Source organism: Camelus bactrianus, chromosome X (genome assembly GCF_048773025.1).
Source record: "Camelus bactrianus isolate YW-2024 breed Bactrian camel chromosome X, ASM4877302v1, whole genome shotgun sequence".
NCBI classification, from domain to species: domain Eukaryota; kingdom Metazoa; phylum Chordata; class Mammalia; order Artiodactyla; family Camelidae; genus Camelus; species Camelus bactrianus.
Window position 1 is genome coordinate 6,954,632 of NC_133575.1, and position 14,824 is coordinate 6,969,455.

At 50.4% G+C, this 14,824-nt stretch overlaps 1 protein-coding gene across 2 annotated transcripts in view; it reads left to right on the plus strand.

Annotated features, from left to right (window-relative positions):
* The first annotated feature begins 3,018 nt into the window (after positions 1-3,018).
* Positions 3,019-14,824, plus strand: part of WWC3 (WWC family member 3) — a 102,131-nt gene continuing 90,325 nt past the window's right edge. For both annotated transcript variants that reach the window (XM_074359825.1, XM_074359826.1), the window contains exon 1: positions 3,019-3,633. In XM_074359825.1, the coding sequence (XP_074215926.1) occupies positions 3,350-3,633 (284 nt within the window). In that variant the 5' untranslated portion in view covers positions 3,019-3,349. The remainder of the gene's footprint in view (positions 3,634-14,824) is intronic.

Consider the following 14,824-nt stretch of genomic DNA (forward strand, 5'->3'; position numbering starts at 1 on the left):
ACCAACTTCTCTTCCATCCCATCTCCCTGCACAGGTCTTTAGGGATAATCAGCGGCAGCCTGGGGCAAACATTACAAGTCAAAAAAGATGGATGGAGCCATAAACGGGCCTTGGTCACCCCCAGATCTGACCTCTTCCTTTATTGGCTCATTTTAGGAAGACAAATGCGATGGGCCTGCTTCACTTATCTGAGTCAGAGAGGTCAGGGGCCGTGGTTGGGCGTGTAGATTTTCAGTGAGGGTCTCTCCAGTCTGTCCTCATTGGCATGCCGTGTCACACTCCTTCTGACTGAATTCCCTTCTATGAAAGTGCAAGTGAAATTGGGAATACCCGTAGGTGTTGTCATGCTGGGCAGATGATTTATATTTGCTCAGTGCTTGGAAGAGCAGGCAAGCACAGCAGACTCTCTTAGGTCAGGCTCCCTAGAAGCACACCTGCGGTGGGGGTTGTCAGGCGGGTGACTGACGTGGGCATGGGAGGTGGGCTAGGGCAGGAGAGGAGCTACCAAAGCCATGGCAGCCCAGGGGGAGCAGTGGAGGGTCAGGTGCACTAGAGTTTGTCCCACCAAGGCGAGGGGGCTGGGCTGTCACACTGCAGGAGCAGTCCCTGGGGGGTGGGCTTAACCTCTCAGACATCTGTCAGCCCAGGGTAATCCTCTGAGAAGGGCGTGCACCCCAGCCAAGGAGATCTGGGTGGGGCGCCCCATCTGCCAGCAAATCTGCAAGTACTTGGTGACAGCAGCTACAAGTGCCAAGGGGCAAACGCTCAGGACTCAGGAATCTAAAGACCCGAGTGTCGGTTTCCTCATCCAAGATGTCTTCTTTTTGGTCCCAGAAGGCCTCCCCTGAGTCCCCAACTTGAAACTGGCATCCCCGCTTCGTTAGTAGACAAGTCACTGTCACAAGTGCCTATTTCTTTGTTTAGTTCCTGGCTTGGGGGTGGAGGTGGGGCACAGAGTCTATCCTGTTCTCTGCAGCATCTCAGCGCCCAGCAGGGCACCTGCACAGAGTATGTCTGCAGTACACAGTTGCCACCAGGCTGAAGGAAGACATAAGATCTCGTCCTCAGTGGAAAGGCAGTCAACATTTGCCCCTTAGCTCCTCATCTGGTGTAGCTCCCCCACCCCTTTCTCTTTATCTGATACTTTTTCATCTTGCCTTTCCTTCTGTGAGTCCTTTGATGTGTCTGGGTGTCCTCCCTCTCTCTCCACCTCTCTCTGTAGAGGTTGGCTTTACTCCAGGGCATTCCAGCCCCACTCAGGATAATTTCGAGTGATAGTGCCCAGAATTGTGAAATTCTGAAATGACATGATGCCTGGGAGGGCGGGCGGGAAGGCAGCTTCAGCCCGGCCAGGTTGGGTGGTAGGGTGACTGATCGTGGGGCTGGAAGGGAGAGAGGGCCAAGGTGGCGGCAGCCCCTTTGGTAATAAATCAGGCCAGTCAGAAGGGAAGATGTCCAGGCAGGGATACTCAGCACTTGGGAATTCTCTGGAACATGCAAGATCCCAAAGTAGTTGCTTTTTTGATACTCTCCCTCCCTTTTCCTTGGACACTTAATAACTGTCTATGTTTAACTGAAAGGACTCCAGTGGTGGAATTTCCGGCATAGGACATTTGGGTGGGGGCTGATACTTGGGGAGCAAGAAGTTTCTGTGCTTCGGTGGGAGGGGGAAAGAAAGGGCCTCCCTCCATTATGTCCCAATTAGCAGTCTCCATGAATTCACGTTCTTTTTCGAAACAATTTTTTCCCCTTATAAAAGTAACATAACGATTTTACAGATAATTTAAAAGGCAAATAATGAAAAAAAATCATCCCACCGAAGGAATGCAAACTGATGTGAGCATCTGGGGAGGTTTTCCTCCTGTCTCTTTCCCTATGTAGCTAGATTTGGATCGCTGTTAGGGTTTTTATTAGATATTTTCCTATCACTGTAACAGTGTTTTAAAGCCTCCGCGATACTTTTCTGCACTTCCTGGCATTAAGTCTTGCGGCCAGGGATCTGGAGCACTAGAGTAGCAGGGGGAATTTGGAGCAAGAGAGAGCCCCATCTTTGGACTGCAGTTTCTCCAGCTATGAGATGTGAGTGGAACATAAACTACCAACCACCATAGAGGTTCCATGTTTTAGGAGTTGATCTAGCTTCCTCGCCAGCAGTGGCCTACTTGGGTCTCTGCTCAAACTATTGGATCCTCTAGCCTGGACGATGGGAAAGCCAGGGAAGGTCAGGGAGTCCTGCCCAAAGCCGGGACTTGGGATCAGCCTGCTGGGGCTGTCTTGGCAGAGACGCGAAGTAGCCACCTGCCCAGCTCCCGACTACCAGTTGGGTCTTGCAGGCCCCATCCTAGAGGATCAGCCTTGTGTTCCTCCTCCAGCTACCAAGCTCCCTCAGCCTCCCTTCAGAGGCCTTACCCACCCTCGCGGGACTGTCTTGTGTATTCGGGAGCCCCAGGGTGCTGCTCCCTTCCCCCATCGAGTGGACAGAGAGGAGACCCCAGACATGCAAGGCCCGAGAGTGGGTGCAATGAGGTGATCACCCTCTTCCCCGGCAATTGTTTGGGCCGCAGGAGTCGGCCCCAGTTAGGCCGCGCCTGCAGCCCGGGTGGGGCGCCGTCCTCCCAACCCGCCTTCCTCTCCGCAGTGGCCTGGGGGCGGACGGACGCGGCGGCGCCCATCCTGGCCCCCGTGCGGTTTCCCGGGGAGGCCCGAGGAGGTGGTGGAGCCGGAGAAAAGAGGGAGGAGAGCGTGGAGCAGGAGGGGAAGGAGGAGGAGCAGTGGGTGGGGGAAGGGAGGAGCAGCCGGCTGAGGAGGAGGAGGAAAAGCAGCGGGCGGGGGTGTGGGCTGGGGAGCTGAGTCGCAGAGCGCGAAGGAGACCCCAGGGGAGATTGGAGGCGGAGCAGCCGAGGGAGACTGAAGGGCCTGTAGCGAGCGGGGGAGGAGCCGCCGACGGAGGAGAGGTGGAGGGGGGGTGGGGGTTGCCGATGGGGCGGGGCCTGCCCACGCCCCGCCCCCGGTCGGGCGGTGCCGAGGAACGAAGATGGCCGGGCGCGCCGCGGGAACTGAGGGGCCGCCGGCAGTGGCGGCAGCGGCACTGGAGCTGTGACTCCACGCGCAGCGGCGACCCGACTGACTCAGGCGGTGCGAGCGGCGGCGTGCAAGACCAGGCGGGCGGTGGGCGGCGAGCAGCAGGCGGGCGCCGGTGCACGGGCGCCGGGCGGAGGATGTACCGGGCGCGGCGGGCGGCTCCCCGCAGCCGCCCCCGCGCCCCGGGCGCCGGGCCTTAGTGCTGGCGGAGGAGGCGGCGCGCGTGGGGCGGCCGGGCGGCGGCGGTGGCGGCGGGGCCCGTGCCGTCATGCCGTGGCTGAGCGGCGGCCGGCGGCGGCGGCGGGGACAGCCGCGCGAGGCCCCGCGGGAGCCGCCGCCGCCCGCGCAGCCCCAGCGGGAGCCGCCGCCGGCCGCGGCTCCCACCGCGGTCCCCGCGCCCCCCGCGCCCTCCGCGCCACCGCCGCCGCGGGCCCGAGAGAGCGCCGAGCTGCCGCTGCCCGCTGGCTGGGAGGAGGCGCGCGACTACGACGGCCGTGTCTTTTACATAGACCACAACACGCGCCAGACATCGTGGATCGACCCGCGCGACCGGTAAGGGGGGCGCGGGCCCGGGCTGGGATTGGGGCGCCCCATCCTTCGGGCCCAGGGAGAGGACACCGGGAGGCCTCTGGGTCTGGGCGAAGATCGTGCGTCCCCGGGGCCCGGGCGAGGATCCGTGCGCCCCCATCCCACGGGCCCTGGCCGGGAATCAAGGCGAACCCTCTCCCGGCCTCGAGGCCCCGGATTGCGGAGCCCCGCTTCTCCGGCCTCCACCGCGGGCGGACACTCTGACTTGGTCCCCTCGTATCACCCGCTGACCGATGCCTTGGGAGCTGGGCGCCTGGAATTTCCTCTCCAGAGGCTGACGGATGGCCCTCTCTTCCTTTTTCCGCCACTGCCTCGCCCATCCCTGCTGGGCCTCTGTGGCCCACCGCCCCCGGCTGTGGCCCCACAGGCGCCCCCGGTCCCGCGGTGGCCAGATGAGCTGTCATCTGGGTGCACAAACTTGAGCCCCAGCTTCGTGGTGTGGGTTCCTTGTATGGCTGGCTCAGCCTTATTTCCATTCGAAGACTGTGCCAGATGGGACACTTCAGGGATTCCCGATTCTTTAGGGGTAACCATCAAACTGTGATGGTTACTCTTTAGCGCCTTAAAAACTCAGTTACAATTCTGACGGAAATAGCCTTGTGTACTCTGGCCAGAATGGACTGATTAGACCCATATGCTTTTGGGATAAATGGAAAACAAAAGTTGTATTTTAGGTGCCCTTTTTGTGCAACATACGAAGAGAACATTATCGTATTATTCATGTAAGTAAATCCTATGGAGTGAAAAAGGGAGTCTTCTAAAAGCACTACCAGATTGAGATGAATTAAATTCACGTAATGACGTTTTTCCTTAACTTTTTGTTCGATAGTCTGCTGATTTCAGTGGGTCAACTGCTTTTGTAGAGATGCATTTTTTTTGTGGAGTTGGAATTCTGTTGAAACCGAGCGTTTCCAGTGATTATCTGATATCTTGTCCTGTCTGGAGCAGCTTCTTTCCACGGTGGGCCTGAGTGCCAGAAAGGAAATACTGCAAGCTTCCCAGTGATTTTAAGACTTGAAAAGGGCCCAGCGTGGTGACATCGCTCCTGCTTCCTCCTACCTGTACAGGAAAGGCAGCGCTTGCATGGCACTGGCGCTTGAAAATCAGCTTTTCAGGAGGGAAGCTGCTGAATTATTGTTTGAAGATTTCTCTGGGTTCAGATGGGGAAAAACAAAGAAAGGCAAAAGGGTCATGATTCCTTAACAGTATCTTGGAACATTGCAAACTTCTGCACTCAGAAACTTAGATAAATGATAGCACACTTTTATGGCTTAATAAGATGCTTAGTTATTTTGAAAATCAGGTGAGATCATATTATAATTTTAACCAAAGGCTAGAGCCACAGCTGTCTGATCAAGCCTTAGAAGGTTCTGGAGTTGGTAGAGCTGCTTGGAGTGTGGTGCCCTTTTGTGCTATGTGTCTGTCAAAAATCCAAACAACTGGAAAATGAACCAATTAAAAATACTGTTTTGCTTAGAAAAGGCTGAGACTCCTTTTATGAGGGTAATATAAAACAGTTGTGGTTACATGGAAGCGGGGATTCGTGATGAGAAGTATACATGTAAGAATTTCCATTTTTAATGGTACAACGCAAGTCATAGGTGAGCAGACCCTACAGAAATCAGCTTGTAGAATCTTCCTTTCTCTGTGTTTCATACACATTTCCTATGTTCCTCTTTCCAGAAATCTGGGTTACTGAATGACATTTTCACCCTTTTCAGGCATCACTTATGTTATAGATTTTTAACAAGTCCTGTTTCTAGTGTTGAAAGTGTTGATCGAGTGAACAAAAGTGGATATTTTACATTTTTCGGTAAAGTAAAAACGTGTATATTTTTATGAGACATTGTTTTTATAGTGAGTGAAAATTCAGCAGGGGACAGCTTGCACTTCAGCTCCCAGAATACCTTGCCCGAAATATGTATGGAATGTTCAGCAAGCCACAAACATTTAAGTGGTGTCTACGGAAGGGTGTAAATGGTGTAATAGTCATTCTTCTTTTTCTTTCAGAACAGAGCCCTGACAATTTTTTATAGGTGACTGGTTATCCTTTAAAGTATCCTTTAAAGTGATTGATTTTTATGGCGTGGAAAAAGCTGTGTGTCGGGACACCACATTTTCTCCATGTGCATCTGACAGTTAAAATCCTTTTTGAGTCCCGTTTGATTCACACGACTGGAAAGCGGTGTTCAAGAAATGAGGACTTTCCCCAAACAGCTTCCAAATGGAGAACTGACAGGAGAGGCAAAGAAGTAAATAGGTTTTTAAAGAAAATGAAGTTATGGAGGAAGAGATAAAGGTAGTAGATGAGGTGAAAATTGTTGCTGACTTAAAATATCATTTCATATATAATTTATTAAAACTACAATAGCATAAAATATTCTGCTGTAAGCAAGTTAACTGAGGGCCAAGGGTTGTAAACAATCTCTTCTAGAATTTTATAGTAATTCCCTTCCATGTTGTGTTTAGCAACGTTCGATATTGCTGGCTCAGGGCACGTTGGTGAATTATCGTAGCTGTACTTTCTTTTTCAAGTTACAACAAAGAGGTTGCAAACCTAAGGAAACATCTTTACAAATGTGGCTACAGATATGTACAAAATCTCAGTATTTTCAAAACAGAATTTCATTAGTTTATATACCCACCTTAGGTTTAAATTCACTATCTCTGCAGATCAGTACTGTGCATATAATTTTCATAGTTTTCTGGGGATCATACCCAAAAGCTTTGTTAAAAAATATATAGTTAATTCACCATTTCTATGGCTGGTAGCTTCTTGTGGGTGAGTCATGTGTGGACATTAGTGGCACATAGGTATTCTATGTATATTAACTCAGAGTTCAACGGCCACTGTATGAAAAGGTATTTATTTACCACTTAGGTGGAAAATATGGGAAGAACTTCTTGGCCTCCTTTGGAAAAATGCAGTGCCTTTGACAGTTGTGTATATGTCTGCTTCTTGCAGGGCTGTGCAGAGACTATCCTGTAGATGGACTGAGCGGTTGAAACTTCATGTTCTGTTCCCGATAGCTCAGTTGGGATTGTATAATACTGGGAATGCTAACCTCTAGCAGTTTAAGAATGGTGGGCCATATCCCGTTTAAGATCAAAGCAGAGTAGAAATGATCTGCATGATGGTAGAAGGCCCAGATTATGTCATGACAAAAACTTTTAGGGATCATTTGTTCACGAGATGGGATTTGATTTGTGCCACATGGAGGAATTCTGTGCTATGTTAAAAGTCCTTTGCTTTAAGCAGAAAACAGGCCATGGTTCCAGAATTTGCCAGGTTGGAGCCCCACATAACAGGTCCAGATGACATCATTGCCACCTTCTTGGAACCTTTATTCAGTGTTAATTAATAGGAGGTTGACTATATTTACCTTGCAGAGTCGATTTTGGGATTGTATAAACTTTCTGAGAAACAGATAATGATTTCTCCATTTTTCATTCTTTAAGATTATAGGTAGTGTTTGCATATACATGGGGGAATGTCTTGCTTTTAAGGCCATAGAGGGTGGGCTCCTGTAAGAATTGTCTTCCATCTAGATTATCAACAGCCACTTCTTGGTTTATTCTTGGTCTAGTATCTTTTTTTTTTTTTTAAGAAAAGTGGAAAAGTTGTTCACTTCCAAAAATAGCTCCTGGATGTTTGGAAATCTTAGTTTCCTTTTCTTCTCTTTCACTGTGATTTTCGAAGTGGAAATTATGTGTTTCACCTTCTCTGGTAGGTTCTGTTGCAGAAACCCTTGGGTCAAGTGACATGTTAGAGGTCACATGGTGAGCTGGATGAGCTTTCAGCCTGGCTCCTTTTGCTAATTGACTGCCTTTCCAGTAAATTCAGTAAAATTAATCAGATGGCACAGAAGCAGAGCTAAATTCTACTGACTTCAGTTATTCCCATTCAGAGCCAGTAAAATGAAGGAATATTTATAGATTCTTGGCTTCCTATGTGTTGGGACGGTAGCTGGAGACCAAATTTGACTGGGAGATGGGAGATGAACGTAAAATGGAGACGTGATGGTCACCAGGCACCTTTATGAGGCGGTGGGAGCTTCTGAGAAAAGGAGAGCTCAGTGGAGCCTGGGGGTTCCAGATCCTTGTCTGTCATCTCGTAGGTCCATTATTTCTCGTGCTTTCTCAGTGCTGGGGATGAGAAAGGGGAATGCGAGACAGGTGCTGGAGGTGAGGAAGTGCTGGCAGTGTTTGGAGTAAAAGAAGGCTCCGGTCAGTTTCTTCGTGTAAGGCAGGTCCGACTCGGCCAAGACCACGCGTCGCTTGAGCCCTACAGCTTTGGGGTTGAAAGAGCCAGCGCTGTCTCCTTCACGCTCCTCATCTTGCCCTGGAGGGCCACAGCCCAGGGGTGTGTCCCACTGGCTGCTGGCAGGACGGGGACTTGAGCAGAGTCTGACCCTGATCCTGTGCTCTGTCCAGTATGCCGCCCAACTGCCCAGTCCCTACTCAGTTTTAAGCACGCTGCCCCCGTTCAGTCATCCTTTCGTTTAGTAACTGTTCCACAGCCTCTCTGTCTCAGGCACTCTTCCAGGGTTCAGGACTCCAGTGACTGAGCCCCAGCAGACAGGTGCCTGCCTCCGTGTGGCTCACACAAGCTTCTGTCCTTTTCCCCAAGGCCTCACCATGCTGTTCCTGCCCCCAACTGTCTCCTTGCTTGGACCCCTTGGTTATGGGACGTACGGGCAGTGCTTATCGTGTGTCAAGCACTCTAGACACTTGCGTGGATGCTCTCACCGAGGACCCACAAAGGCTGCAGGAGCTGAAGGTGGACAGGTGATGGAACTGAGGTCGGGGGTTGACTTAGTAAGCTCGCTTCCCATCGCCAACAGGAGTAGCGTCAGTCCGATTCCAGAGTTGGGCCCAGGTCCACTACCTGTACCTGACCCTCCCCTGGCTAGGTAACTGTGTGCCCTTGTACTGTGTTATACCCACCTGTTACTTTTATCTTGCATTCATTGTTGTTTGATATTTAACACCCCCTCCCCCCGTCCCGTAGGTAGAATAATGGCCCGCCAAAGATGTCCATGTCCTAGTCTTGGAAACCTGTTAATAAGTTACCCTCCATGACAAATGACATTTGTAAGTGGGATTAAGTAAAGAATCTTGAGATGAGTTGATCATCCTGGATTATCTGGGTGGGCCCAGTGTAATCAGAAGAGTCCTTATAAGAGGGAAGTAGGAGGGTCAGAGTCGGAAGGAGACACGACAGCAGAAGCAGTTGTTGGAGCCATGTGGCTGTGAGCCAAGGAATGCAGGCAGCCTCTAGAGGCTGGAAGAGCCAAGGAAGTGGGTTTTTCCTTCGAGCTTGCAGATGGAACATGGCCCTGCTGACACCTTGATTTTAGCAGAATGGAACTGATTTTTGACTTCTGACCTCCAGAACTGGGAGATAATAAATGTGTGTTGTTTTAAGCCGTTTGGTTTGTGGCAGTTCATTACAGCAGCAGTCGGAAACGAATACACCCATGTGCTGTTTTCCCAGAGAGGATGGAAGTGTCCGGTCAGCTTGGTGTCTCTGAGAACAGCCGCGCTGGCTGATGTTTGCTGGGTGCTTCGGGGGTCCTGTCTTAGGCCTTTTACATCTGTTTTCTTGGGCTCCTCACAACACCCCTCGGAGTCCTGTTCCTTGTGGACTGAGCCTGGAGTTTCACTCACGTTAGGCACCAAGTCACACTTGATGAGCTAGCCAAATATGGGTGACGGACAGGGTGGATTTCCAAGAGAAGAGGCCAGTTGGAAACTGTCGGAGGTTTTCATGGATGTCATGGGCCAGAGCAAGACACATGCGGGGCACTAGGGCTAGAAAAGCCAGCGATTATAAAGCAGAGAAATTGTGACGGGAACAGGCATTGCACAGGATTGCCCAGGACTTAGCTGTTGCTTGAATTAAGTCAGGTGAAATCAGGAGGGTAGTGGATCAGAGGACTCTTTCTGACACCTTAGGAGTAGCTGAGACTCACCTGGGGCCAACCTGGAGGCCTCCTATTAACCCCACTCCTAAGCCTTCACTGTTTTTGCCACCGTTGCTGGTGATGGTGCGTGTTCAGTGACTTGGTTACATAGAGAGGCATGCTGAGTCATTTAACTTACTGTGTTGCTGATAGGCAGTGTCCTAAACAGGTATGCAAACTGGGCAGGTGTTACTTTAGACCAGAGTTTCTTAGCCTCGGCCCTGTAAATACTTGGGGGCGGGTAGTTCTTTACTGTCAGGCTGTCCTGTGTGGCGTAGGGTACTTAGCAGCACGCCTGGTCTCTACCTTGTGCCTGCCAGTAACACCCCCTCCATGTTGTGACAACCCAAAGTGTCTTCGGATGTTGCCACGTGTCCACTGTGGGGCCAGATGGCCTTATTGGGAACCACTGAACTGCTTCTTCCTACCTGGTTGCAGTGGTTCGTGTTTAGGAGCTGAATTTGTTTCGAGCGGATTGACAGTTACTGTGATGTTACATAATAGAGCGTAAGGCCACAGAGGCCTGCTTTCTGTGTTTCCATGAAGAATAGATGTTAAACATGTTTATGTGAAAAAGCCTGAATTTGCTAACTGTGCAAATAGTAATACCAGTATGTGAAACTTTGGGAAAGTAGTATGGATGTATTCTTCCATTTGTAGAATATTATCAATCAGTAGGTAGTGACTGAATGTCAAGTGTATACACACACACACACACACGTGCGCGCGCACACACACACACTCAGTGGAGTGGAAGACAGTGAGTCCGTTAGCACGTCAATGTTCTGCAGTGTTCTGCATTAACTCAGAGCTGGCCTGGCCTTCTGGGGAGGGGGGCGGATAGCGGGCTGCCTGAGATGCCCCGAGACATCTCCATCCCTTCTGTGAATGAAGGAGCCACTGGGGTGAGGGCTGCCTCTGCCTTTGCTCAGAAGCTCTAGAAAGACAGGGCAAGGGCATCTTGAAAAGCTGCTTATGGAGCTGTGGAATCTTAAGTGTTTTCCATCTGAAGCATCCTCTTTTTATTGACGCTCAAGGGGCTAAGTCGGGGAGAGGGAAGGAGGAATGGAGCTGGCTGGTCCCATCCCTGGGTGACAAGCCCCCGCCGGCGGGTGGTGGGACATTGAGCCAGGCTCAGATCTCCTGGGAGGCTCCTGTGAGCCAGCCTCAGTGCCGTCAGGACATGGAGCATGACCGTGGTGACGGTGACATTCCAGGCTGCCTGGAGCTCAGGCGGGACGCCGGATGGCCACTGCAGGACATGAACTGTTTCTGCCACTGGAGCTCTGTCCTGGCGAAAGGTGCCTGTCTCCAGTGTGGGGAGGCCTCTAAATGTCCAGGTTACCTGGATTTGTCCTGAAAATTATTCCTGTGAAAAAAAAAGTTGAGATATAATTCACATACCATAAAATGTACCCTTTTAAAGCATGCAATTTAGTGGTTTTTAGTGTATTCACAAGGTTGTGCAGCCATCACCACTATCTGATTCCAGAACATCTTCATTACCTCACAAAGAAGGCCTGTACCCAATAGCAGTAACTCTCCATCTCCCTCAGCTCCTGGCAACCACAGATCTGTTCTCTGTCTCTAGAGATTTGTCTGCACTAGACATTCCACATACATGGAGTCCTACAGTCTGTGGCCTTCCGAGTCTGGCCTGTCTTGCTCAGCATGATGTTTTCGAGATTTGTCCATGTGGCAGCGTGGGTCGGTGCTCCGTTCCTTTTCATCGCCAGTGTTCCCTGGTGTGGCTCCACCGCATTTGGGAAGCTGCCCTGAAGTGCCGTCCCTGTGCAGATGCTCCCTGCAGAATATGGGAAATAGCCCTGTCTTTAATTCCATTATGTCAACTCCCAGCTGTTTTACTCACAGAATGACCGTTCATATGTTTGCAGTGTCAAAATGTAAACATGACCTTGTGTACTCAGTGAACAAAACGAGGTCTCGGGCTGACTGGGATCAGCTGTTGTCTGTTCTCGTTTGTTTGCCACTTGTTTTGGCTCCTTGATAACTAGGAGCGGGCTTCTCCTCTGGAGCTGTGCACAGTCAAGCTGGCCTGGAGCTTTGGGAATCTGGCACCCTCTGCACTTGGGCCAGGCCACCCGGTGTTTTAAGCTCCCCTAGAGATGACTGTGTAGCCCAGAGTCCCAGTTTTGTGCCAGGGCTAGTGGACAAGTGAGATATAGGGGGTGCTGATGTTTAACAGGCTTGGAGCTGGGACTCTCAACATGGAAGACTTGATGCATGTATTCAGATTTCTCTGCATTTTGGACAAAGATGGTCATCTTTCATTTTGAAGGAGGAGAAGCCGCGCTCGTCCTGTGGACCACCTGGACAGACCTGCATTCAGGTCCTGGCTGTCATTTGGCTGGCTGCACCTGCTTCTAACCTCTTTGAGCTTTGGTTTCCTCCCGTATCTGGGGCCAGTGCGGGTGGTGGCCAGAGTTCACAAGTGAGGGGGCTGTGTGTAGAACCTGTGTCCCGATCTCAAAGGTGGCCTGAGTTGTTCGCCTGGAGAGCACTGTGTTGCATCGCAGTGAGCTTGGAAAGCCACCGGCCTGAAGGACCAAGGCAGAAGCCCCCAGTCTGTGCAGGGGTAGAATGGGCCCACTGTGTGTCTTCAGAGAGAGGCGTGACTGTCTCTTCAAACCTGTTAGTACGGGATTTGTTTGTGTACCTGTTTGGGGGAGTTAGTGGCGGGACCGTGAAGCTAGAGCCGGTGTGGGCAATATGTCCTTTTCTCCCTTTTGCTTTTTGAACCATGTGGCTATATTAACTTTTCAGAGAATTAAATGAAAAAAATTCAGGAGAACAGGGTGCTTTTGTAGACACGAATTTAAGATGCCCTCTCCCATCCCCCTTCCCCAGCCCCCTTCCTCTACCTCTATCCCCTACGTGTAAATTTCTCTGGCAATTTCTAGTCCCTGATTTGAGCCTGGAATACATTCCTGTTTCTAATGATGATGTCACTACTCAGTATAGTCAGACGATGTTGCTCTTAGATGGATATTTTCAATTCTGTCGCTGTGCATTTGGCATTTTAAAATTGTAACATATAGCTCTTATACAGCATACTGCTTGGGAGGTGCGCATCCTGTCTTTCTTGAAAAATGTCTCCTGCCCCTTTTCCTGGGTGTCTGTTAATTTTTGGAAGTGTTAGTTACGTTGGGACAGAAGGACATGTTGGATGAAACTCAGGGGGGTTTGGAATGGGGGAGTTTTAGACTTCTAGCCCAGGACGACTGGCAGACCTTGCCTGGCAGGTCAGGGACGAGGCCAGGGTCACACCCAGCCAGCTTGCTGGGCTCCCATCTCCAGGATGGGACCTGGCATTCAGAGGGCAGTTCAGGGATGGTCTGGCTGCAGCCGCTTGTGTTCACACTCTCCCCTCCATTCTCCCTCTGTCCGGAAATGCCCCTCATGCACACTGGCCTACTTCTAAGAGAGAAAGTTTTTAAAGAGGGGGTGATCTGTCCTGGCAGGCAGCCCTTCTGAGACCTGTTGTACTCATTTACGAAGCTTAATGCACTTTGTGTGATTGATCAACCGATCGATGCAGCCAGAGGGGTGAAAAACAGTAAAAATTAATTGTTCAACATCCTGGCGACCAGAGAGCTGCCTGGTTGAGTTTTTCTTTGCAGCCAGCTATGCTTCTCTCCTGCAGACCCCGCTCTAGTCCTGGTTGGTGCTGTGCTTTGATACAGAGGTGTGCGCGCTACTGACTGTGGATGCCCTTCAAATGTTCAGGCCCACAGGGACCAGGGGTGTTTTTCTGTTATGTGGGGCAGCCGTGAAGCATTCTTGCTATGCGAGAATGACACTGGAAATAAGCAGAATGTAAGAAAATCCCACCTGCTCCTTTCCCAGGGAACCAGTGTTATAAAGGCTTGCTGTGTGTCCTTCTCTGTGCCTCTACCTAAGTATATGTGCATAAGCCTAGACCTTTGTTTTGGTAGTTTACGTAAATGGGATCTTGCCAGGTTTTTTTTTTTTTTTTTTTTTTCCTGTGACTTAACCATTTTCATTCAATGGTATGCCTTGGTGCTCTTTCCACTGTCAGAATATACAGATCTACCACCATTCTTTAAAAAAACTTGTTTTTGCTGAAGGTAGACATCACATAACAAAATAACTCATACTAGGATAAACAACTCAGTGGCATTTGGTTCATTACCAGTGTTGTGTAACTACCCCCTCTACCTCGTTCCAAAACATTTCTCTCACCCCAAAGGAAACTCTGTTTTCATGAAGCAGTCACTCTCCATCCCTCCTCCCCCAGCCCTGGCAGCCACCAGCCTGTTTCTGTGCATTTGCCTGTTCTGGACATTGCATATAGGTGGACATTTCATATAGGACACACACACACACACACACACACACACACACACACACACACACGGCCTCTTGTGTCAGGCTTCTTTCACCTTGCCTAATGTTGAGGTTCATCCACATTGTAGGGATCTGGTTTTGTGCTTTTGCTTTTGGTTTAATGCAGAGGACACACTGTCATGTGATCCTGAGGGCAGCCGTGTGAACTTTGCCCATGGGAGCAGCTGTCACCCTTTAAGAAAAATCAGTTGAGGGTCAAAGAAAAGAGATCCACTTAATGTAGCTTTTAGTTTCTTACTTCGAGAAAGAGAGAAGTATAAAATATTTCACATTTCTTTTTAGCATTAGGGACAGGAAAGCCAAAAACTAATATGTGGTAGGCTTTTTAATAATCCAGATGCTCCGTCTGTGCCAGGTGTGATGGAGGCTAACACATAATTAACATCACCTAGCCCTTTTCCTCAAGGAGATGAAAATGCAGCTGGGGAAACAAAGAGAACCTATATAAAATAATAGGGTAACACTGCAGCAGTCCCCAGCCTGCTGCCAGGGGGTGGGGCATCCCTGACATCAGAGGATGCGGAGGGGCCAGGTCCGCGCCTGCGCCTGCGCCATGCCACCACGCAGTCCCTAGATTGCCTTATGGCTGGATTCTCTTACATGTACAACGAGAACAACAATACTGGTCAGTTGACGAACTGATGCTTGCTGAGTGTAAACTGTTTCCCAGATGTGATGGCTGGCCCAGGAGATCTTAGGACAGGGGTTGGCAAATAGCAGCCTACAAGCTGAATCCAGCTGGCCACCTGGTTTTGTGCAGCCTGCCAGATAAAAATGGGTTTTCCATTTTTAAATGGTTG